The following is a 22,748-nucleotide window of genomic DNA, read 5'->3' as shown; positions in this document are numbered from 1 at the left end:
TAAGCTTATCCTGCAGTCTTCCTTCCTGTCCCCCTTTTTCCCTCTTACTAGAGATAGAGTGGGGTTACTGGTTTAGTTTTTCTCTGGGATGATGGGTGACGCTTTGTTGTATTAGGTGGCACAGAGGAACTCTTCAGACTGCCTAAATCTCACCTCAGGAACTGAGTTGCAGGGCCAGGAAGTGTCTTACCAGATATGCTTGCTCCCCCAGGTGTCCAGAAGTGGTCCTCAACGTCTTGGATTATTCACTTGAGGTTTGTTTTGTGATGGAGACTGTGTTGAAGCCTCACGGTGATGAACAGCACCCTCACCAGGCTGAAGACTTCCATGGGAAGCATGAGCAGAGCAGCAAGCTTTCAGGTAGGTGTGAAATAGGGATGGCTAACACCACGTTTTGTCACTGACATGCTGCTTCATCGCTTCAGGAAGTTTCAGCATCGATTATAAGCCTGACTGTATATGATCCTATTGTATAAAGAATTAATTAAATGACAACATTTGAGATGGCTTTTGATTTTTAAGTTTATTCCTGCTTTTTGTGTGTTACAGAACTTCAGCAGCAGTAGTTTGTCACAGTTCGCTAACCCTACTATTTATTTATTACAGGATATGTTGTTGTAAGAGGATACCAAAATTCCAAAGAGGCAGTCCTTGAGAATAAAATTCTCTGACCAGACAAATACACAAAAATAATATTTTGCCTTTTAATCTGTAATCGCCAGCCTTATCCCTAAATATCTTTGGATGTGTCTGTATGCATAAAACCGCTGTTCTTTCACTTGCCAGAGAAGCTGAACTACAAACATGTGTTCTGATAGTGGGTTTGTTGCTTGGTTTTGGGTCTCTTTGTGAACGTCTTTCAGCCTGGACTTTGTATACAATGCTTGCTCAGTAATTGTGGATGGTCAGGCAGCTTCTACATATCATGGCTACTGATTTTCCTAGAAATAGAGAGTCCTCTTGTCAGTCCCTGTGTATCCATGTCCAGAATTACACAGAGTGATGCTGAATAATGTGTAACTGTCTTGCTTTGCAAATGCTTTTCATTCCAGGAAGTAAAGAAATTACCTTAAAATCTGCTCACAGAAAATGCTGGATGATATTATTATTATACCACATTATTGTTGCAATGGCTGTACGTTCTCTCTACCCAGCTGGGGATTCAGGCCCCCAGAAGAGAACAGAGGACGTTTATACTGCTGTCTGTCAACAAGGGCAGTCACTGACTGTTTCTAGCGCTTTTCAGGATCTTTCACACAAGAAGGTGTGTGGAGTTACTAAATGCTCTCAGTGCCTTGGGCAGACGCTACTCCAGCCTAGGACCTGTGGCCTGCGTCACCCAGCTGTCAGTGCTCTGACAGCACTGGACTCCATCCAGGCAGGAACCTGAATTCAGCCTCAGACAAAACACAGTGTTTCACAGATTCTATAGCAGTTATTGAGAGAGCTTTCCGTGATTGTTAGTATCTACCGTCGGATTGGTAGCTCAAAACAACCCAAAACCTGCTCTGGCAAGGAAAGCAGCAATTTCTTGGTTTCTGAAGAGTTAAAAGATGTGCCTTTTGGGTCCTTGTTAGCAGTTTTGCTTTTGGCCAGAGTTAAGTCCTTTTGTCCTAACCAAGCAACTTTACTGGAGAAATTCCAGTGCGAATTTTATGTTGTAAGTTACTGTCAGTATATTTTCTTTTTAGTAAAAACTGAAGCTTAAGCAACTCTCATCAGAAGTCGGGCTAAAATGCAAGTGGTGGAACAAAACTGTAAGATGCTCTATTTGGAGCAGGTTAGGTTTAACAAATGGTTCTAAACAATGTTGTTCTAACAGAGCCTGTTAGAACTATGTAACTGTTGAAACCAATTTTCTAGCTCGGTTTTGTGGCTACTGACCTTTCGGGATGAAGCTTGGATGTTTCAGAACCCAATAACAGGATTATCTTCCTGAGGGGAAAGGCCGATGTCTTTGAGTGATACAATCACATTTCGATGTTAAGTTCTCTGTAGCTCTGTTACGCGGTTTCGTCTCTTAACGTCTGAGTATTCCTGGGGAAAATGGAACACGGTGCAAACATCAGCCTTTCCCCTTCCTGTATTTTCTGAAGGTTTCAGAAAGCTCTCTTGAACGTCTCACACTTCTTATGTAACACATGAGCATTTGTGTAAAGGCTCGAAATTGCTGTGCAAACTAACTGGAAACACCACTTTGTAAATGCTAAAGCTTTTTATCAAAATTTCATTTTTAGTGACAAAACAACAAGAGTTACAGCAATAATAGGTAAATCTCTTAATAAAGTTCTGAGCCCATGGGCGGTGTGAATGGTATCAATTAAAAAATGTTATGGAGCAACTTCTTGAATTTTTAGTGTTGTTTTCAACAGAAATTTTTACTCTATTGACAGGAAAATGAAGTGAGTCCTCAAACTTTCCATTTCCTACTTTTCAAGGTGTTTAACTTAATCTGGCTCTGTAAAATTGGGGAATAACCAGAATAACTGTACAGTTGACCAGTTTTCCTTAGCCTTTTCCTTTGGGGATTATTAGACACAGGGTCCTGTACATCTGGACTGTTAGTACAAGTCTGCTCATTTTTATTCTAGGGTATTTTTGAAGTTTTTAAATATGATTCCTAGCAGAACTGATTAACCTTTTACTTGTATTGGTTGATCACATGTATCTTAAATGAATGTTAGCGGTTTGGGTGTGTAGCATAGAGGGTTTTTTAACTCCTGAAATATCCCCACCCCAAAATACTTGAAACAACTTGGAGAAACGAGGGAAACAACTTGAAGGAAAAAAATAAGTAACTGGATAGTAAGAGAGGCAGCAAGCTCCAGTTCTCAAAAGTATTTTTAGCATGTTGGGTCTTACAAATATTTGAAATTTTAAAAAAATTACAATCGAAAGTTAACTTTAACTTGAATTACCAAGTAATTTGATGGGCTTTTGCCAGGAGCAAAGGGTTCTTTAGGCAGACTTCAGATCTTGTTGCTGTATAAAGTGAGCTAGCATAGGAGGTTGGGGATGGATGCTAATCCATACTTTGTTTCTAGTGTATCAGTGATATTTTGAAAATAATTGTTATTGCTTGTGACTTACTGGCCTGGTAAAACATAGTACATTTTTATGTATGCAGTACAATTAATATATTTATGTTAAATTCAATTTATTATTTATTTTTAGGATGAAAAATGTATACACGATTTTTCTTCCATTTGATTGCCTTTCCAAATACTGGTTTGTGCTTAGTTCTGCATAATAAAATATTCTTCAGCTCTACTTTACAGAAATTAGTCACAACCTCTACATACCTCATAGCTTCAAAAGAGGCGAATTCTTATGCACAGTATAGAGAACACTTAAAGTACAAGGATTTGGAAACTGAAAAGAAAGCTACGTATTTTTTTTGAAATAATGCAGTACAACATCCTTGTCATGCCATCTAGTGATCGCAGCACAAAGTGCAGCGACTGAAATGCAGAGCAGACATGGTGTTTTGGTGTTTGCTGTTTGAAGTAACAGTGTGAAAGATTGCACTCTTTCTTTTCCTACATTTTTGATTTGCCTCTGATGGATGTGCTCCTGTGCTTACAGAAACAACTATTATAGTTTTGCTTTAAACATTTATCAAGGAGCTGTAATCTGATGTGTTACTAACCGGAGGGCTTTTGCCCTCTCAGGAACTGCTCGGTGGCAGATAAATTAAAAAAAAAAAAAAAAAAAGAAATTCAAAGGCTGCCGCTTGTAAGGGGGTGTGATGAAGAACAACAATAAAATCAAGTGTGCAGATGGTAATGTCAGCAGGGATAGATACCCGTCTGCTGGCTTTCCTCTGTTTATGTGAACTCGCAGTCCTACGAGCTGAAGTGTGATTTCTGATCTCAAATACAGATCAGATACTGAGTTGAGCAATTACATTCCTAACTTGTTTTCCCCATTCTTTCCACAGCAGAAATAAAAAAAGATATTGAAAAACTTTATGAAGCAGTGCCGCAGCTTGTAAATGTGTTCAAAATTAAGGAAAAAATTGGAGAAGGTAAATGTTTTATTTTAGCTTGCTTAGACTTATTCTTTTGGTATTTCTAACCTAAGAGGTGTAAATCTAAGATCCCGATATATGCAATTTAAGCCAAATGCCTTTTTGATTTATTTCTTGTCCCTGTAGGAATTCTAATATGTTTCTGAGCACGTAGGTGTGTTAATTAGGGACATTTTCAAGATATTTTCTTGAAGATCTGGTATATTAAAGCCTTTCAAAAAACCAGCGTTCCAGTTTCGACAACTAAAAACTTTTGAGGTAGATTTCGAGTAAATAAGTCTTAACACTCCATTCCTTTTCTCTTTTACATGAGACATCTATTATGTGCAGCTGTGTTTTGACACGTTTAACTGCTGTTCCTTCAGTACTTCTCAGTGTGGGATTTCAGCACTTTTTGGAACTTTACCCATTTGATCTCTGAAATGCTTTGTGACACTCCACACTTTTAAACAAATATGCTGATGAGACGCTGGATTGCTTTACAGCTGCTCTGTGATGGAATACCTGTGGTGGCAGGCTAGATGGCTAAAAGTTTTTGTCTCAAAAACAACCCACCCTACCAGAAAACCCCAGCTCCCTTCACCACAGCAATACAAAATTTCAACAACAAAATAAAAAATAAAGGAGATCTGCCTATCATAAAAAAAGATAGTATAATTAACCAAATTCTCTGAATAGTACTCTGATTTTGCTCTTGGGAGCAAACAGTGCTTTTAAAAAATACCGCTTGCAGTTCTGCAGCATGATGAGAAAAGAAGCTTTGACTTGGGATTCCACACTGGGGTCATTTTCGTTTTAGCAGTTCTCACTACCAAAAATAATGTCTCAAGTCAACTTGGTAACCCTTGTTGCTATAATCAGTTCTGCTGAATGCATGGGGGATTAGATTTATTTTTTTTTGTGACCACAAGAAGCATTTAGAGTTTTTGCTGGCATTTTGATGTATTTATGCACTTACAGACCGTGCATCAACTGGCATGATGCAAACACAATACTTAAAGTGTAATCAAAAGTAATTTGTACTGCTTATTCATCCGGAAGAATGCTTCAACTTGAATGTTCAGACATTGCAGATCATTAGGATAAATTAACCTCCTAAGAGGTATATGAGGATATCCTTAAAATTAAGTGGGTGGGTAAGTCTGTCATACAGTCTGAATACTCCCTGCCTCAAATGAGTATCATGTTCTATCGATGTGGTAATGCTCTGGGCAAACAAATAGTAAAGTTACACATCATGTGAGAAGCCTTACTTTATAGATAAGGTAACAGAATTAAGAGAAATGTAGGGATTTCAGAAGTGCTTTGAATAGTAAAGGCAGTGCTTCCCAGATTAGCATTATGTAGCCCACTTACATCGTAGGGAGAGAAGAGTTAGATGTCAGATGAAAGCAAGCTACCTAAACAAGAAAGCAAATCAAAGATAGGAAATTTACATTCAAAGAGCTCTGTGTCCCAGGCAAGTTAGACAGTGTTACATTTGCATTTTAACTGACATAAAAAACTTGTATACAAGATCACTGAATTTGGTAGTAGAAGAAAGGAACTGCAGTCCTCTCTTCTAGAGTCTGCTTTTGATGTAGTATCAAGTATACTGCAGGATTGTGAACAGTTAGATCACTTCTGTAAAAATCTGAATTGACCTAATTAAAAATGCTGAAGACAGTGTTTTTCTGCCTTCTTTACAGGTACTTTTAGTTCTGTTTACTTGGCCACAGCACAACTACAAACAGGATTTGAGGAGAAAATGGCTCTGAAACACTTGATTCCAACCAGCCACCCTCTGCGAATTGCTGCTGAACTTCAGTGCCTCACAGTAGCAGGGTACATTAACAAAAAAAAAAAAAAGATTGTTGTGACTAAGCTGCTGAACGTTGTCTCACTGTTCTGTATTTATTTATTTTAAGTTTTGGCACTTTGCTTGCTTTTTAAATAATATATATTCTTTTTAAGGAGAGCAAATAAGAAATGGAGCGTCTTACCTGTAGTGGATGCCCTTTTCTGCTAGTCTCAGTGGATGGTGCTGTTTTTTCCATCTGAGAAGTTCTGTGACTTATCTCTGTGATAACAAAAATTTCAGTTCTGAAATACATGAAAAAAATCATCTCTTCAGCAGAAAATGTGGGTTTAGGAATGAATAGTTTTTGCTAGAGTGCGCTGAATAGTACTTCGTTAAAGTAGTTGGCATCGCGAAGCTTAGGGCCTACATTTAATTACAGTGGTAACCACAAACCGTGGCCGCACAAGTCATCAGTGGATCCCTCATGACAAATTGCAGAACTCAAATGGAACACAGCCATGAGAGGCAACAGCGTAACTACTGACTGCTGATAAGACTGCTGTCAAAATATATATTAGATTATAAAAGAAAGCCTGACTGAAGTCTTTAAGAAATAGAGGAAAATAAACACCTATATTCTGGTCTTTATGCAGTGACATTGCTTTTCTTCTAGGGGACAAGATAACGTTATGGGAGTTAAATATTGCTTTAGGAAAAACGATCATGTGGTTATTGTTATGCCATATCTGGAGCATGAGTCCTTCTTGGTGAGTCCCAGGCTTTTTACATGTAGTAAAACTTTTTAATTAAAAACAGTTGCATAATTACAGTATCCAAATGATCTTTCAGGACATTTTGAATTCTCTTTCCTTTGAAGAAGTGAGGGAATACATGTTTAATCTGTTCAAAGCGTTGAGGCGCATTCATCACTTCGGTATTGTTCATCGTGACGTCAAGCCCAGTAACTTCCTCTACAACAGGCAGCTGAAAGAGTAAGTCTGTCCAGATGACCATGTTGTGATCTCATCTGGGGATGTGTGCCTTGGCAGAACAGTCAGTTAGGCTTTTGGGTTTTTTTTCCTTCCAGCTGCATAACACGTGCTTAAGTAATAAAGCTAAAAAATATTTTTTTTTTTTTTAATTGTAAAATGTTTCTTTCTGTGTTTGGGGATTTGAGGAGCAAAGGAATTCTTTTTTCATACTGAATGGAATATCTGCCTCATAGTGACAAGTACCTGAAAAAATGAAGATTTTTCTGTTGAGCAAAAGTACTACATTTTTGAATAAGAATGAGAAAAATAAAATCAGTATATATATATATATATTTAATAAGAAGGCTTATAGTGGCTTGTGGTGCATAGACTGATACTTGTACATTTTTTACTCATGGATAGAATAAAACTGATACAGATAAGATAGCTGGATTTGGTCTGTTTTCACCTTACATTGAATTAATGTTTATAACTAGTAGGGTTTGGCTTTTTGCCTGCAAGTTACAATATTTAAAGACTGTAAAAAAACAAAGTATTGGGTTTTTGTGAAGAGCTGAAATGGAACTGTTTCAGAGCCAGCAGTCCAATAGCTCTGTTGGTGAGTACTGTGCTATGTACAATTGAGACGTGGAGGCGCTGGAGCGTGTCCAGGGAAGGGCAACGCAGCAGGTGAAGGGTCTGGAGCACAGGTCTTATGAGGAGCGGCTGAGGGACCTGCGGTTTAGCCTGGAGAAGAGGAGGCTGAGGGAGAACTTATCGCTCTACAGCTGCCTGAAAGGAGGTTGTAGTGAGGTGGGGGTCGATCTCTTCTCCCAAGTAACAAGCGATAGAACAAGAGGAAGTGGCCTCAAGTTGCACCAGGGGAGGTTTAGATTAGACATTAGGAAAAAATTCTTTACCAAAAGGGCTGTCAAGCACTGGAACAGGCTGCCCAGGGAAGTGGTGGAGTCACCATCCCTGGAGATATCATTTAAGAGACCTGTAGACATGGTGTGGTGCTTAGGGACGTGGTTTAGTGGTGGGCTTGGCAGTGTTAGGTTAATGGTTGGACTCAATGATCTTAAAGATCTTTTCCATCTAAACAAATCTATGATTCTATGTAGTGAAACTTTGTAGGGGAGATTTTATTATATTTTGCCAAACCACAAGCTTAAAAAATTGAGAAATACTGATTATTTTTTTTTAAAATTATTATTTCTAATCTGTCAAAATGGATTTGTATTGTCATTTTGCTCTTTCAGCATTTTTTTGACCCTTAGTCTCTGCTTTGGTTGTGGAGGCCATGGAGTTGAGTTTGTCTGAGACCCAGAGACAGCTGAACTGTCTCTGTACTGGTTGTAGCAAAAAAGAATTCTTTTAAAGGCAGATCTGAAGTGTGAACTAAAGTAGTCTTACCTGTTTGAAAACTGAAGTAAGTTCCAGTAATATTGCTTTAAGTCTGGCAAAACTCTCAGCACTGCTGGTCTTGTCTGTTTTCACCGCTGCGTTTGTCCGCTGCCCACGGGAATCCTGCGAGGGTCAAGTTGCTTGTACTTGGCTGTTTGCTGAAGGTTTGGAGCTGGAGGATTAGAAGAACCCCGGAGAGGAGTTGCTGGGAGTGGTTTTTTTAACACCATTGGGAAAAGTATGCACTTGAGAAGATTTTTGGGGCAAGAAACAAAAAAGATGGGTATAGGATATAAACATGGAGGAAATAGGTAAGAAAGGACAAGAGGAGGAGAAGGAGGAAAATAGGGCTGTGGTGCTGGCAACAGTACAGATAAGCAAGATATTGAGTAAAATGTGGAAGAAAGATAAGTAAACCAGTAGTGAATAGTAAATTGAACTGATTGATGGATACTTTGCGGCTCCTGATTCTAAATTTGTGTCTTTCAGGTATGCCTTGGTAGATTTTGGCTTGGCACAAGGAACCCCCGATACAAAAATTGAACTTCTTAAAACTGCCCACTCTGAAGACCAGCAGGGAAGTTGCTCACGAAATAATCCCACCGCAGCCTTGGGCAGTGGGGTTTCTGTCGGTGTCACAGCACCTAAACTGATAGCTCAACAGCCAAAAGCAGCTGATAAAAGGTCCAGCTCACTTTCAAAACTACAGATTAAACAAGGAAGAGGAGGAAAGGTTCTCAGTCTTTTTCGTTAATACTGTTGTGTGTTTAATGTGTTACTTCATCCAAGAGGGGGAGATGTAATACTTGAACAAAAGTTGTGCGTGCATGTCTCGTGGAGTCCTAACGTGATGCAGAGCATCACCGTGTTCCTATCAGAGTGGCTAGTTCTGCGTAACCCTGTTGGCATCATTCGTTATCAGTTGGATAAAATACAGTGCCAAAGGCTGTATCAAACCCTAGCATGGGTTACTGTTTAGACAGCCTTAAATCATTGTTTAAGTGACATGTCCTATGGAATTCCTCCCCAAGCCAATAATTATTTGTCTATGTTTAGTTACTTAGTTGCATAACAAATGCAGTTCAGATTATCTTGGGGCACTTCTGAGGTGTGATTCCTTTTGTACCCATGGTTGCTGTTCTGTCTAAACCCCGTTTTCTTCATCCACAGTAAACTGGTGCCTGAAAATGACTTACCATGCAGCTGTTCTTGTTTTATGTCACTTCACACTTTTTTTTGAACTGTCAGTATCCAGCTGACTGTGTGTTAGATAAGATCCTTATCGTCCTTTTTGCTGGTATTGCAGGAGGATCCTGTGCACCATTCCGTCCAGCGCTCTGTCTTTGGAGAGAGGAATTTCAATGTCTATAGTTCCACATACCAGGAGAACTCAAGCACAAAAGTAAGAAGTAATGACTCATCAGTCAGAGCAGGCTGTTACATATTTGAAAAAGTCTAGAACTGGTTGTTCTGTGAGACTGGACACTGCTCCAGGATGCTGTGGAACTAAGTTTTTGAGCAGATTAAATGCGTCTTTACTGAGGCTCGAATTATTATTTTTTTATTTCTGTTTCAGTCCCTTTGGAAACTCTTGAAGAACTAGTTATGTAGCTGTCTCCCTAGCTGATCTTGTTTGTATGCTGAAGTAATCTGTTTTCCTATACATGTAACTGTGCAACTAAGATAGACTTAGCTTGTGAAACTTCATTTTTTTGATTTTGCAGTTGAAGCTGGAGAGAAACCTTGTAACAAACGTTTTCCTGTACTTTTTGTAATTAGTATTTAACATGACAAGGGGGAAACTCCAACTAAATTAGAGGGTTTGGCCAGCAGTGATCATCTCATTGTAGAATTAGAGTTAGTGCCTGCGTCTTGCTGGGGCATTTCATATATACATTTTTTTTTATTCTCATAGTGAACCAAAAGAATTTTTGAAACATTATACTAACTTGAGAAATACTTGTCAGAATATCTAATGTATATTGGGTTTTAGTAAACATTGAAAAATGTCTTCCAAAGGGGAGGAAATCAGGATATTTAGAAAGCTCCAGTGTCTTGTTTTATAGATGATGTGATGTTGTTAAAAAGGTTTGCTGTCTTCTGTTCTAAAATTGCAGCTTCTTGCTCATGAGCACCTGTTCAGTCTTAGTATTTTAGGAACTGGCCTATCTCTGTGTAAAGGGAAGCCTCTTAAATGTGTCACCTTCTCTAAAATATCTACGTTGCAGCTCATAAAGCAATCAAAGGTGATAGATGTTTCGTCTAGGAAGTTAGTGACAAAGAAGAAGATAATTTCTACCAAAACAGCGAGCAACGGGGCAGCCAGGAAAGCTGCCAGTGGTTGTCCCTCAAACCTGACCTGTGACTGTTACGCGACAGACAGAGTTTGCAGTGTTTGCCTTTCAAGGTAATTTGCTTTGATAACGTTGTAAAATTGTCTGCTATGCTGTCAAGCAAGGTCAGAAACTTAGATTTATGAGACAGCTGATTTAGGAGGTGAAAGACAGCATTTGAGCTGTGCAACCCATAAAACACTGAGTATGCTCTTTTTAAACAAGAATAGTTCATGGAATTCGTGGAATATCTGGTTCACTGCTATCTGCAGCAAGAGAGACTCACTGTTAATGATTTTTTTGTTGTTGTATTTAATTACCCACCTACATGTGTTGTAGAAAATCGCTGGAGTTAATTACAACACTTAGAGAAGACAATATATCAATCTGTCATGAGTAGTTATCTAGCAGGCCCAAATCACGCCAACGGTTTGGATTCTGGAAGTCATGAAATGCAGAATAAAAAGGAAACGCGTCTGTTTTGTATTTGTTCATTTGAAAAATAATGTTCAGGTTTTAGTAATAGGCAGGTTAGAGGATCTTAATAGCTCAGTTCAACTCCATCCCTCAGCAGTTCGTTTTGGTTATGGTCTACTATTGCCTTTCATCCACACAGTAAGGAACACGGATTAGGGCAGAGAATTCTGCTTACTAGGCATAGTCATGAAACTGCAGGGTCCCTTTCTTCCCAGACTGTCAAAATACAGTGATATCAACTTCATTTCAGAAGTAAGAAACATGAGGAATTTGCCAGACTCGAAAGAGAAGTGGCCCAGGGAAGGAAAGGCACTTTAAGCCCTACAGCTGGGAAGTTTTTTTATAAATAATGACCATTTCACATCTTTTAGTTAATCCAACAAAAAGTAAATGCCTGTCAACACTCAGAAACAGTGAACCTTAGTCTGCTGTGGACTAATACAAAGCCAGAGCGTCCATGTTCAAGAATCTAGTGCAGTTTTTGCCTTTGGTTGATTAGTCTCTACTTTAAAGTTTTCTGTGAAATAAACCCTTTAGCAAAAATGATGCTGCTATTGAATGAACCTAAAAAAGGTCATTGTGAGTGAAGTATGCGATAAGTATTTCTGGGGTATTGCCTTATGATAGGTAATATGATAAAAGTATAATACTCTAATAGACAATATAATAAGGCTATTGTCTTATGCAATGTAATTTCATGCTAGATGATTAGAAGGTGCTTCAAACTTCCATAAAACTTGAATAAGGCAGGGTTAGGCTGTTTACACATCTTACACAAGCATGTTCTAAAAATAATATTAAGCGTTATTATAATTAGAACTTATTTATTAACTTTTCTATTCTAAACATGTTTGTCTCTTATTCCAAGGTGTCAGCAAGTTGCTCCCAGGGCAGGAACCCCTGGGTTCAGAGCACCAGAAGTACTGACAAAGTGCCCCACTCAGACCACAGGTACTGCACAACAGACTGAAACTAATGCCTTTTTCACCTTTGGATCCTTCTCATTTCTGCATATTATGTTGTCTTTTTTATGGGAGGGGTTTTGTTTACATGTGAAATTAATTTTATCATCCTTTCTAACTTACCAAGCATTTCCTGATTTTAATTTATAGTTTATTATTCAGAGTAAAAACAAGTTAGGAATAGTTTTCCTGTGTTTGGAACTTTAATTTGTCTTCCTTCATTTGAGGGGTAGTGGCATATGCAGGAGTTGAATACAGTGTGTTTTAAAAGATAAAAGTTACAGCTTTGTTTTCAAGTTTCTTGGCTTATTGGCTTAATTATTCAAGTAAAAACTTGAATAGATCTCGGGGAGAGGACATATTTTAGAGTTTTCTAGACAGATTGTCACATCTAGTTTGCTGTCGTAGCAGGCATAGTTAGTGGTATGATTGCAAATGTGTTTTAGAAAGCATTGGTTCATGCTTTTTATCAGACTTTCCTTTTTGCTAGTACTTTAAATAGCTGGTTTGTAAATATAACAGTTTTTTCTTACTAAATTTGTATTTTCTCAGTGGTAAAAACGATCAAGTTAGTAAGTTTCAGTAGCCTGGGTTAGTATCAGGGCAGAGCAGAAGGATAGTTAGAGCATTAGCTGATGCAAGAGGCTGTGCCTACCTGGAGAATGAAGGACCAATAAAAGAAAAGTTACTTGTTAAACATTTGGGGTGTGACCAGGAATTTTGACTTGTGAAAAAGTGGGATAAATACAAATGTCTTCCAAAATTGGGTTCAAAATAACAGTTTTTAGCCACTTTTTTTCTGAATACCTTTTGAGAACATGGTCAATTTTGGTCCTTAAAGCATGTATACACACTCAGGATAGACTTAACAAGACATTTGATCAGCTTATCCCTAGGTAGCTCCATGTTGTTTGAAACAACAGCTGTGCTGTGGATATGACTGGGATGCCTGTTTGGAGTTGCTGTGCCTGGGCTGGAACAGCCAGCTTTACGGGCTAGAAGACATCCAGAAATCCAGGACAAGTTTAGACAATCTCTGAATCTGTCTAGACAGAATTTAGGCAGAAAGAAGACATACCTAGGAAATCTTGGACACACGCTGGTGTTAAATATGCTTTCAGACAGTTTTCTGTTCTCCAGGGTAATGGAGAGCAGGATTACAGAAAATATGGGTAAATCTGGAAACCCTTGGGTGTGGCACAGACAGCCCTGAAAGTACTGAGTCAGTGGTGCCGAGCTCCAATAGTACGTCAACAAAGGCCTTAATTAGAACTGGGTAGACTAATACTAATATTTATGAGATTATGTTGTATTTGAACTAACAGATCTTCTTGTCCACTTCCATCTGGGACTGCTGTAGTCACCTCCTTGTGTTCCTGCCAATCTTACTACTAGTTCTGGTCTCTGTGTGGAGACCGAGTTACCAGCTGGATCCAGCTGACTCCATCCAGAGCTGCCTTAGTGCGTCCGACCCAGGTTCACAGCGCAGGGAATACAACCTGAACTCCCAAGCTGACGTTACGCAGGTCCAGTTACACTTGAACTTGGTCTGTCCCTCCGCTCCCCTTTCCTCAGTCTGCCTCACTAGTTGGACCGCGCGAGACAAAAGCACAGAGAGGAATCGTGATTTTGGTGTCATTGCACAGGATCGTGCAGCCTGCTGCTGATCCCAGCTCTACCGGAATGGTAGCACCAGGATTTACTGGCCATTCCGATCTATAATGGCTGTTAATTTCAGCAAGGGTTAAGTAATCAAACTCCTTTGAAGGTCTTGACCTTGACGACTTCAGCTTTCCCAACCGCGTACTCGGGGTGATGCACAGCACCTCAAACAGACAGTATGATCTTTTCAACAGTGATACAGTAATACTAAAACATTTTTACAGGAACTATGAAGAAGATACAAAATTTTTCCACTGTAAATTGTGCCAAATTATTAACTTAGATTTTTATTTTATTAATAAAAGACTTAAAATCTGGTTTTGCAGCTGAAGTCAAGGGGTTTTCTTCCAAAGTCCTGTGCTAGTAGCGTTTCTAACTAAAATGTCCAAATTAATTACTGCCTATTTTACTGCTTACTTTTTTGAAGAGAAGTAGAATAACTATGGCTTTATTTCCCAACCGTTAATTTTTCTCTTTGGAGTTTGAAAATCCTTCAAACTCTCTCCTTCACTTTCCTTGCCATGTCTCAAAATGTGCACCTTAGCGAGCCAAAAAATTATGGCAGACAGGTATTCTCATAACTTTCAGTATTAAAGTTTCCATCATGCTTTGGCGCCTATCCCCAGAGCACTCTCTGTACTCTTCATAACACAGTGAAGGTGATGAATAACTTCTATTACAGTTCTTAAACTGGCTATCTTGTCAAGTGGTTTCGTATTAGAGAGGAACAAAGTTCATAGTAAGATAAATTTTTTAGCACTGCCTAACTGGGCGCCTTAGCCCCAGAAAAATTCAGGTTTGCATTCATTTGTGAATTATTTTTTATTTATGGTCCTTACATAAGGTTTTCTTCAGATGAAGCAGACTTAAATAAATATCAAAACTAGCCAGTTTTTCATCCCCTCTCATCTCCCTAGGCAAAACAGCCTCAAACATTGTTTTGGTACATTTGCAGTTTAGCAAGTTAATGGAATTACTCGTACGAAAAATTCTATGGAAAAGCTTAAACACTCCCTCTGCATCAAAGCAGGAAATTATTCTTCAATCTAATTACAGTAATTTCCACTGTTTGCTGAAGTGTTATCAAGTGACCAAAGTCAGTAAGTACTATAGAACATAACTTTTTCTCATAGAAACTTTGCAGGTCGTGATTTCTTTTTAAAGAAAATTGTGATTTTTGTTTGTGATGAAATGGTGAGTTTAGTTATTACGAAATTTGCTTTCAATTGCAGCAATTGACATGTGGTCTGCAGGAATCGTATTCCTTTCTCTGCTCAGTGGACGATATCCATTTTACAAAGCCAGTGATGATTTAACTGCTTTGGCACAAATCATGACAGTTCGTGGATCCAGGGAAACCATTCAGGCTGCTAGAACTTTTGGTACGCAAACCTTAATTATGGTGAACAGGGGAAAATGTGTGCTTGGTCTGCTATTTAATGCAGTCACTTACAATCTATGGTGGGTTTTTTTAATATATAAATATACTTTTAGGTTTGGGAGTCATTTTGGAGGTAAATAACACTTTTTTGCCTGTAAAACACTAAAAGTACTAGTCTATAGATACAGAGTTTTAACAAAGTTTTGCATTTTTCTATCTCTTATAATTTGTATTTGGGGTACTTCATGCCATAGGTTTCCCAGCCTGTCAACTGCCTTTCATTAAGTCAGGGCCACTTGAGGTGAAATATGCCAACTAAATGTTTTCTACTGGCATTTGGTTAGAATTCTTGAGGGAATGTTGCTATTCCTGCAAAATTTGCCCTGGAGGCTTAAGTCAATAAGACTTAATATTTAGATGATGTGAACTCTGTTTCCCCACCCGCTCAAGAAGGGCTAGTAAAAAACAAACCCCAAACCCAACAGCTGGCCTGTTTATAAAAACCAAAACCACCACCACCACAAAACACACAAAACCCTAAAATAACCATTCCCCTAATTGTTTACAGGCCGAATGCTGCAGCAGTTGCTACCTGGCAGCGTTGATTTTTGTTCTCCTGACAGGTGTAAAAATGAGGATATCTGATTTTCTTCAGTTCTGTTAAAATGAGTGAAATGCAAAAAGATGGTGCGTGGGGTGGGTGACAACCTGTCACTACACAACTTCACGAACAAGCCCAAACAGCTTTGTTCTGAGCAGAACCGAGACCATTATCCTTCTGACTTGCTGGGGCTATTGCTGTAAAACGTGGCTGCTTTGGAGGAGGGGGGCGGTTTGATGTGGTTTTTTGATAGGTTTGGGTTGGGTTTTCTTGGGGTTTTTTTAAATACCGGTTACACTTCAAGACGTGAAGTTTCTCCAAAACAAACTTAGAAGTTACAGTTTTGTAGAAAGTATAATAAAATGTCACTTACTGTAAATTTTTTCCCCTAGGTAAATCAGTTCTGTGTACCCAAGTTGTCCCAGCACAAAACTTAAGAACCCTCTGTGAGGAGTTGAGAGGAACAAACAGCAGCTGTAAGAGATCCCAGGGTGAAGTGCCCAGCAAGTCTATAAATGACTCAGCTTTGCCAGGTGCAGTAGACAAACCTTGTGCTCCTGAGACACTCGGAAAACAAATTCAACCCTTCGAGAGCTTTCAGGAAGGGGATGGTGCTTTGGAAATGAAGGCACCAGACATGAAAGGATGGGATCAGGTTCCTGACGAAGCATATGACCTACTTGACAAGCTGCTAGACTTAAACCCTGCAACAAGAATAACGGCCAAAGAGGCTTTGCTGCATCCTTTTTTTAAAGACATGAAACTCTGAGAAGACACCGTATTCTGTTATTGCTTTTGTACGTTTTGTGTGGAAATGAGACGCTGAGTACCGTGTTGCCCCCAACATTTACACTGACTGAAACACCGTCACACTGTGCACAGAACTACTGAAATTGTGTCACGTACAGTTGGGCTGCAAATGTCAGTTTACTTTAAGAAATACTTGCAGATGTAAAAATCATACAGACATCACTAACGTGGTCTTATCGTAAGACACTTCTGAGGGGTTGTTGCTATGCGTACCTGTTCTCCGAGAAAGTTAACTTTGATCAGAAACTACAAAGAAAAAGAGTTTCACAAGCTCTGTGCTTAATTCTTGACGTATTCCCTTAAAACTTACAGATTTGCCTTAAGGTATGACTGAAGTAAGAGAGCGCTTGAGAGGCTTTTTTCCATGCTTGTGTACCTCTGCTTTGTTCCCGAGCAGTACATGGCGGACTGCAAATGGAACAAAGTGTGTTAATTTTGTTCAGACTATTTTCAGAGAACAGTATTGCTTTGGGAGTGTTGCTAGAGGAGGAGCCAGGTGCTGGAGGTTATGTCATCGAAAGAAAAGCATAACTGCTTTAAAAGTAGACACTTGTTCCTGTCTGGTCTTTCCTACTTAGGCAATAGTGATAAATGCAGTTACTCATTTTGCAGAGCCCGTGTCTCCTCAGTGCCATGGGTGACTGTCAATATTCAACACCTGCTGCCTTCAGAACGTCTCATGTGACATGCATAGGTTTGATTTCTGTTGTGGAAACCTATTTTTTTAAAGAATATCTGTTAAATAAAGGACTTGGGTTTTTTTTTAAACTTCGGAAGATTGTTTCGAGATGCTTCTATAAAAATTAGTCAGGTACGGCTTTCCTGTGGGGTGTTTCCGTTCAGGAAGAATTATGCACGTTTGTTTCCTGCATAAATTCCTCAGTGATTGAAAACACTTTTCAGATAGCTCTAGTGTACATGCCTGTCATAGTGGAAGTATCTTAATTATCAAGGAAGTCTTACTGCAGAGTTAGAGGCTGGCTATTGTCTGGTCCTAAGTAGGAAAAACAACCTTAATAACCTCTAGCCCCCTACGTTCAATGTGCAAAGTCAGTTACATTATGTTCAGCAGAAGTTACTCCAAACCCCTTGGTAATTCTGGAGAAACTTGATACGGTGTTTTTCCATGTACATTTCTTGAAATGCTCATGGAGTTGTTGCTGTAAGAGGTTACAAGCCGTTCTGAGAAGATTGCTGCTTTGGTAACTTTTGTGTAAGCCTTCTCTGAGCTGGTGGTTATGCTAGTGCAAAGGTCCTCAGCAGGGCTGGGGCTGAAGCGACATTATTTCAATATATTCAGCATTTTGCATACATAGAAAGCGATGGTAACGCTGCTCTGTTCTTGGCATCAGCTGTTAGGGGAAAAATATTTGCAGATGTCAGAATATTGATTGCAGAAAATCTTGAAACCCGCAGGACCCTGGGGCCCAGGTCTTAGTAATTTTTGCTGTTTATATAATTTCAACACAGCACGTCACTGAGAAATTATTTATCTAAAGGAACTGTGGCCAAATTTGGCAAGCGATGCTGTCTGCCAGTGTCTGCAGATGTATTGTTTCCTCCTACGTTCACTCATGCTGTCTATGGTCTTATGAGAGCCCTAGCTGACAACAAGCAAAAATATGTCAACTATCTGTTATGAACTTTCTAAACGACTTCAGCGCTTCAAGCTTTCCTGCTAACCACAGCCCTGGGCAGCTCCTTGCAGCAGGCGTTACAAAAATTAACTGCTAATTAATAGCCATAAAGGGAAAATCATCGCTACTGGTGTTTTTGCCAAAACAGTACAGGTAAATAAAATTCTGTAAGGAACCATTCTAAGCTCAGTATATTCCATAACAAGCTGGAAGAACCCATCGTTATTCCTTCTTCCAAGATAGCTGTTTAAAAACCTGGAGAGGCTTTTTTCAGGGGAAGGATAAAGTGAAAAGAAAAACATGTTTGAACAAGCATATGCTTACGAAGTACTTTTTGTAGCACTCTGCAAAAGAATGAAAGCCAGAAGTAGAATGTTAAATGCAGTGGCCTCTCGATGAAAAAAAAAAAAAACCAAAACAAAACAAATCCCCCAAAAAGCCCTGAGAGAAAAAATTAAGGAAAATGGCAAGGAAACACTAGAAGTGAGCAGTGGTTGCCGCAGAGTTTTCTTTTTCTCCTGTGGTTTTAAGAATCTATCAAAGCCACAGGTAAGAGCCCAGCACCCAGGTTCCTTTAAAGTATAATTACATGATTTGGGAAGTTTGTAAATGGAATGTGAATCTTCTACCACGAGAGCTGCAATTAGAAGGAGCTCTGCACAGAAGCAACGTTGCTGTTACACATGCTGAGCAGTCGTGAGGCCCCAGCTGGATTCCTGTTAAGTTCTGGACACCACGCTATGACAAGGATATTAATAAATTGGAAAGAAACCAGAAACGGCAGCAAAAAGCAGCGTGGACTTGGAAAGATGAAGAGCAACTGATACCTGGAATCCCGAGAACAGAATGCTGGGAGCAAATCTAAATACGACTGTGTATCTAGCACAGGCAAGACTAGCTGATTCTCAGTCCTAAGCCAGGCTGACTGAGGAACTTGTGGCATGTGTTACGTTTAGGATACTTTTCCTAGTTGTAAATGATAGGTAGGAAACAGGAGGGCATCCTATTAAGAGTGCCTGGGGAAATGCCTGCAAAGCAGCAACAAAGTTTTTCTGGATTATACTGCTAATAAGGGATCAACGAAATTCTAAATCCTGTGGAGTTTGCAGCCTATCACTTTTGAGACTGGACCCAATGAAGTGTTTATTTAAAGCAAAATACTACGTGGATAAGAAAACAAATGGGATATCGATAGTCTGTCTGAGAGTATTCAGTATCCTCCTTATTTTTATGTATTTGCCACATCTAGAGTTTAAATATTCTCTGCTCTTGAGAAAGTAAAAGCCATGTGGAACCAATACACGGCCAAGACTTCCCGTACAGGTGCAAGAGGCTCCCCTGAATCCTTGAGTGTCCTCTGGAGGCCACCAGGTGTGATGGGATCCCAAGGCGTTCCCATAACTGCCCAACATCCAGTCAAGATCCCGTGGTCAGGAGCTGCATTGGACCTTAAGGTAGAACACAAAGATTTTCAGGGGCGCCTCTGACATGGGTCATGTAGCAGTCAGTGCGCTATGGTTTTGCAGGAATAAAACACCCGTCAAACTCAGCGGGCTTCGTAAGCTGTTCAGGCTACAGCGAAACGTCTTGATTTTGGCCATGACTGCCAAGCAAAACAGTATTTTCGTTACAAAGATGATTTACTTTCCTAGCATCTTTCCGACTGTTACATTCTACTAGTCAGCAAACTACAAAGAAAAAGAAAAAACATCTGTAGAACTTGCCTCAAATACCTGTTGGTGAAGAAGAGGTATGTTCTTCTTCTGAGCTAGATGACATCGGTAAGAGAAAGTGTTTGCCTTTAGCAGGGCACACCTGAAATTCTCCTACCTCCTGCAGGCAGAGTGCACAAGACAATGGAAGCAAAAACTACAACAGTTTTCTCCTCTTTGTTCCATTTATCGCCACATTTTTGGCTATGGGGGGGGAAAAAAATGACCAAGCGTTGAAGGCACTTAACAGAACGACAGCATTTTGAAGGAAATTAATGCTTAATGGCTTAATGAACTACTCTTTAATGAAACGGTTTATCTCAACTGGTAGGCTTGTAGCAAGGACAATTCTCCACAACATTACCCAAGCAATGTTCCTACTGCAGCACAGTTGTGAGCGGGTTCTTTGCGGGGCGAGGGGGCTTGTATGTTTGGGTTTTTAAAGCCCATAGTGATTTTTTTCTACTGACGTAGCCACAGCATGTTCGCTTCAAATTCCTCTTGTACCTTTTCCAGAAAACAGACCATCTACCAGGTCAGTAGCAGTTACGTATGTGGTTCCCACTCCCTCCTGCTGCTGTGGTCCTGGCTAGCCAGTTCAAGGGGTAGTAAATATTTAAATTGGCAGCCTGCGCACAGCGCGTGGAAACTCGATAGTCCCTTTGATCGCGCACTTACGAAGGCCGGCATACAGAGTCGTGTTCCTCGGGTAACAAAAAGTCCCTGGTACCGCTGAGGTGAGGGTGCCTTAAACTGGGTATTTCGCATCAGGAAGCTACCCCTAACCAGACAACCAAGGGGTTTAAAATGTGCCTGCTGTGTGCTTCGTCCTGCCTCTCCGTGACTCAGCCCTTTTCACTTCCGTGTCCTTTAACTCTGCAAAAATGTTACCCCCTATACAATGCGTTATTGTATCATGTTAAAAGCTAACCACTATAAGCATTCCTGAGCATCCCCAGAGAATTGTTTATTCCATTTCTGGAAAGGCTTAAACCCTCCTGCGGGGATATGGCAGGGAAGAGGGTGGTTTTGTTACATCTCTTTGCTTTCTTGCGTAAAGTTCCTCTGTGGCTTTCAGAAAAGTTAAGTTTTAATCTAAGCCCTCGTTATAGCTTTGTTTCAAAGATACTAGGGCTAAGAAGTGTTTTACCATTCCACCCATTTCTTTTATGCAGCATAAACAAAGTACTCGTAACAAACAATGCAGGATTGGTTTTACTTCTTAATGTGAAGAGATAGGGATGCAGCCTAACAGTTGGAATATTGGAAGAAAATTAACTTTTTATGATGAAAGGTTATATAATTTGGTTTAATGAGTGTCACAGGTCATGCCTAGCAGGAGGCAGCTCGTGGATAAAATCTCTCGTACTTTCTGTTCCTGCCTCCTCTCACCCTCTCTCCCAAAAAATCCTACCAGAGGGTCAGACTCCTGCACTCCGTGTTGCTATAAGGTATTTGTCTTTAATGATTCTTTTGCTGCTTTGAGCTTTACCGTGTATTATGTGCAAACCACCAATTGTTTCCATTTCCCAGTGTCCTATGAGTCCCCTCCCGAGTTGTGCTTCTGTCCTACTGTCCGTTTGCTTGTTTCAAAGATCTCAGTTCCCTTCTCAAAACCCCTCGCTTGGACTCGGCAGCGTGGGGAAGAAATTCTAGAGTTCTCTGTAGCGTTTCATGTTTCTTGTCTGTAGCCTTGTCTTATCTGATCTGGGAACACCAATTTCAGATGGAAGAGGAAGTCTAACTTCTGCTGAAATTTCTACTACGTGTCTACGCACCTGTCTGCCTTACACTGGAGGAAAGGGCTGACGGGAGACAGTAACACTGGACTCAGAGGACATAAATTGCCACAGCCAGCCTTTTTTCCTCTATAAACAAATCAACACCTTTTTCCTTCACCAGATTCATATTCAGCTGTAAAATTTGTTTCAAAGTTGCTTTCAAAACTCCCCAAAACATTACTCTGCCTTCTGACTTGCCAGCCCACTCCCACGGGCTGCCTTAGCGACTCGTGGGGCTCCTTCCACATCCCAGAAGTGAGGGGACTACGACAGCTGACTTACTGCAGGGGGTACGAGACTCAGATCAGGGATCTTTTTGTTCCTCTAGTGCTTTTTGCTTTAATGGCTTGAAACAGGGTAGTTTACCACAGAGAATTCACCACAGCACAGCATTGCCCTGCACACAGCTTACAGCCAAGCGGTTATCGCCTGCTGGGATCCTTGACACGTGCAATCTGGCATGTGTTTTCCATTGAGGGTCTGCTTGCAACTAGCTCTGTAACTCGAGTCACATTCATTACGGTTGCTTCATGAAAAAAACCAGTATGTAGTTTGAATTTATCGGTATTTACCCCAGTTGTCTTTGTAAAAAATCACAGCATTCTGGAATATTATTCACTTACAGGCAGCCCATTCTGGGAGGCGAGAGAGGTTCAAGTTACCTCCTGATTGCTCTGCTTTCCATTTGCTAAAAATCAATGTTTCGATTAATTTGATGCATTACGACTTAGGTATGGTAAATCTCCTAACAGCCAGCAAAATGAGGACTGCAGAATCCCCGATAAATTATTTTGAACACAGATACAAATATACTGGACCAACAGTGCCCCAGAGCTGCATTCCCTGGCCTTCTTTCAGAGCTTATAAAATGGGAGTTAATCTAGGGCTTTTTCTTGCAATCTTCCCATGAAGATTCATCACCTACAAATTTCGTAGAGCACCTAAAACTCGTTAATAAAACCTACTGTTTCTAGACATTTTGGATCCTAATGAATCTCTCAGGACATTACTGTGCCACTTCAGGTGTTTGCTGCTGAACCACACGGCTCCTGCTCTCTCACACCACGTTTAGGACTACATACCGACCCTTGGAGCTGAGAGGATTGTCTGGACAGGCTTCACTCTGCCTACGGCCTCCCAGTAAAATTCGAGATAAAAAAACTAAAATTACTCTACCAAACCAATTATTGTTCAAATGCCAACT

General features: G+C 40.0%; 1 protein-coding gene across 2 annotated transcripts; it reads left to right on the top strand.

Annotated features, from left to right (window-relative positions):
• The first annotated feature begins 266 nt into the window (after nucleotides 1-266).
• CDC7 (cell division cycle 7) lies at nucleotides 267-16,373 on the top strand. 2 transcript variants are annotated; one of them, XM_009945880.2, is made up of 11 exons: nucleotides 267-360; nucleotides 3,944-4,027; nucleotides 5,719-5,854; nucleotides 6,484-6,577; nucleotides 6,660-6,802; nucleotides 8,678-8,921; nucleotides 9,495-9,590; nucleotides 10,417-10,595; nucleotides 11,867-11,949; nucleotides 14,855-15,004; nucleotides 15,997-16,373. In XM_009945880.2, exons 1-11 carry the CDS (start codon nucleotides 267-269, stop codon nucleotides 16,371-16,373), a joined length of 1,680 nt encoding a protein of 559 aa, XP_009944182.2. The 2 variants fall into 2 exon arrangements, with proteins under 2 accessions (XP_009944182.2, XP_086319075.1); XM_086462949.1 differs by having other exon boundaries at nucleotides 3,941-4,027.
• The last annotated feature ends 6,375 nt before the right edge of the window (nucleotides 16,374-22,748 follow it).

This window comes from Leptosomus discolor, chromosome 3 (genome assembly GCF_034619465.1).
Source record: "Leptosomus discolor isolate bLepDis1 chromosome 3, bLepDis1.hap2, whole genome shotgun sequence".
In the NCBI taxonomy this organism is placed as follows: Eukaryota; Metazoa; Chordata; class Aves; order Leptosomiformes; family Leptosomidae; genus Leptosomus; species Leptosomus discolor.
Note: the sequence above shows the minus strand (reverse complement) of the source record. Positions and strands in the feature narration are given on the sequence as shown.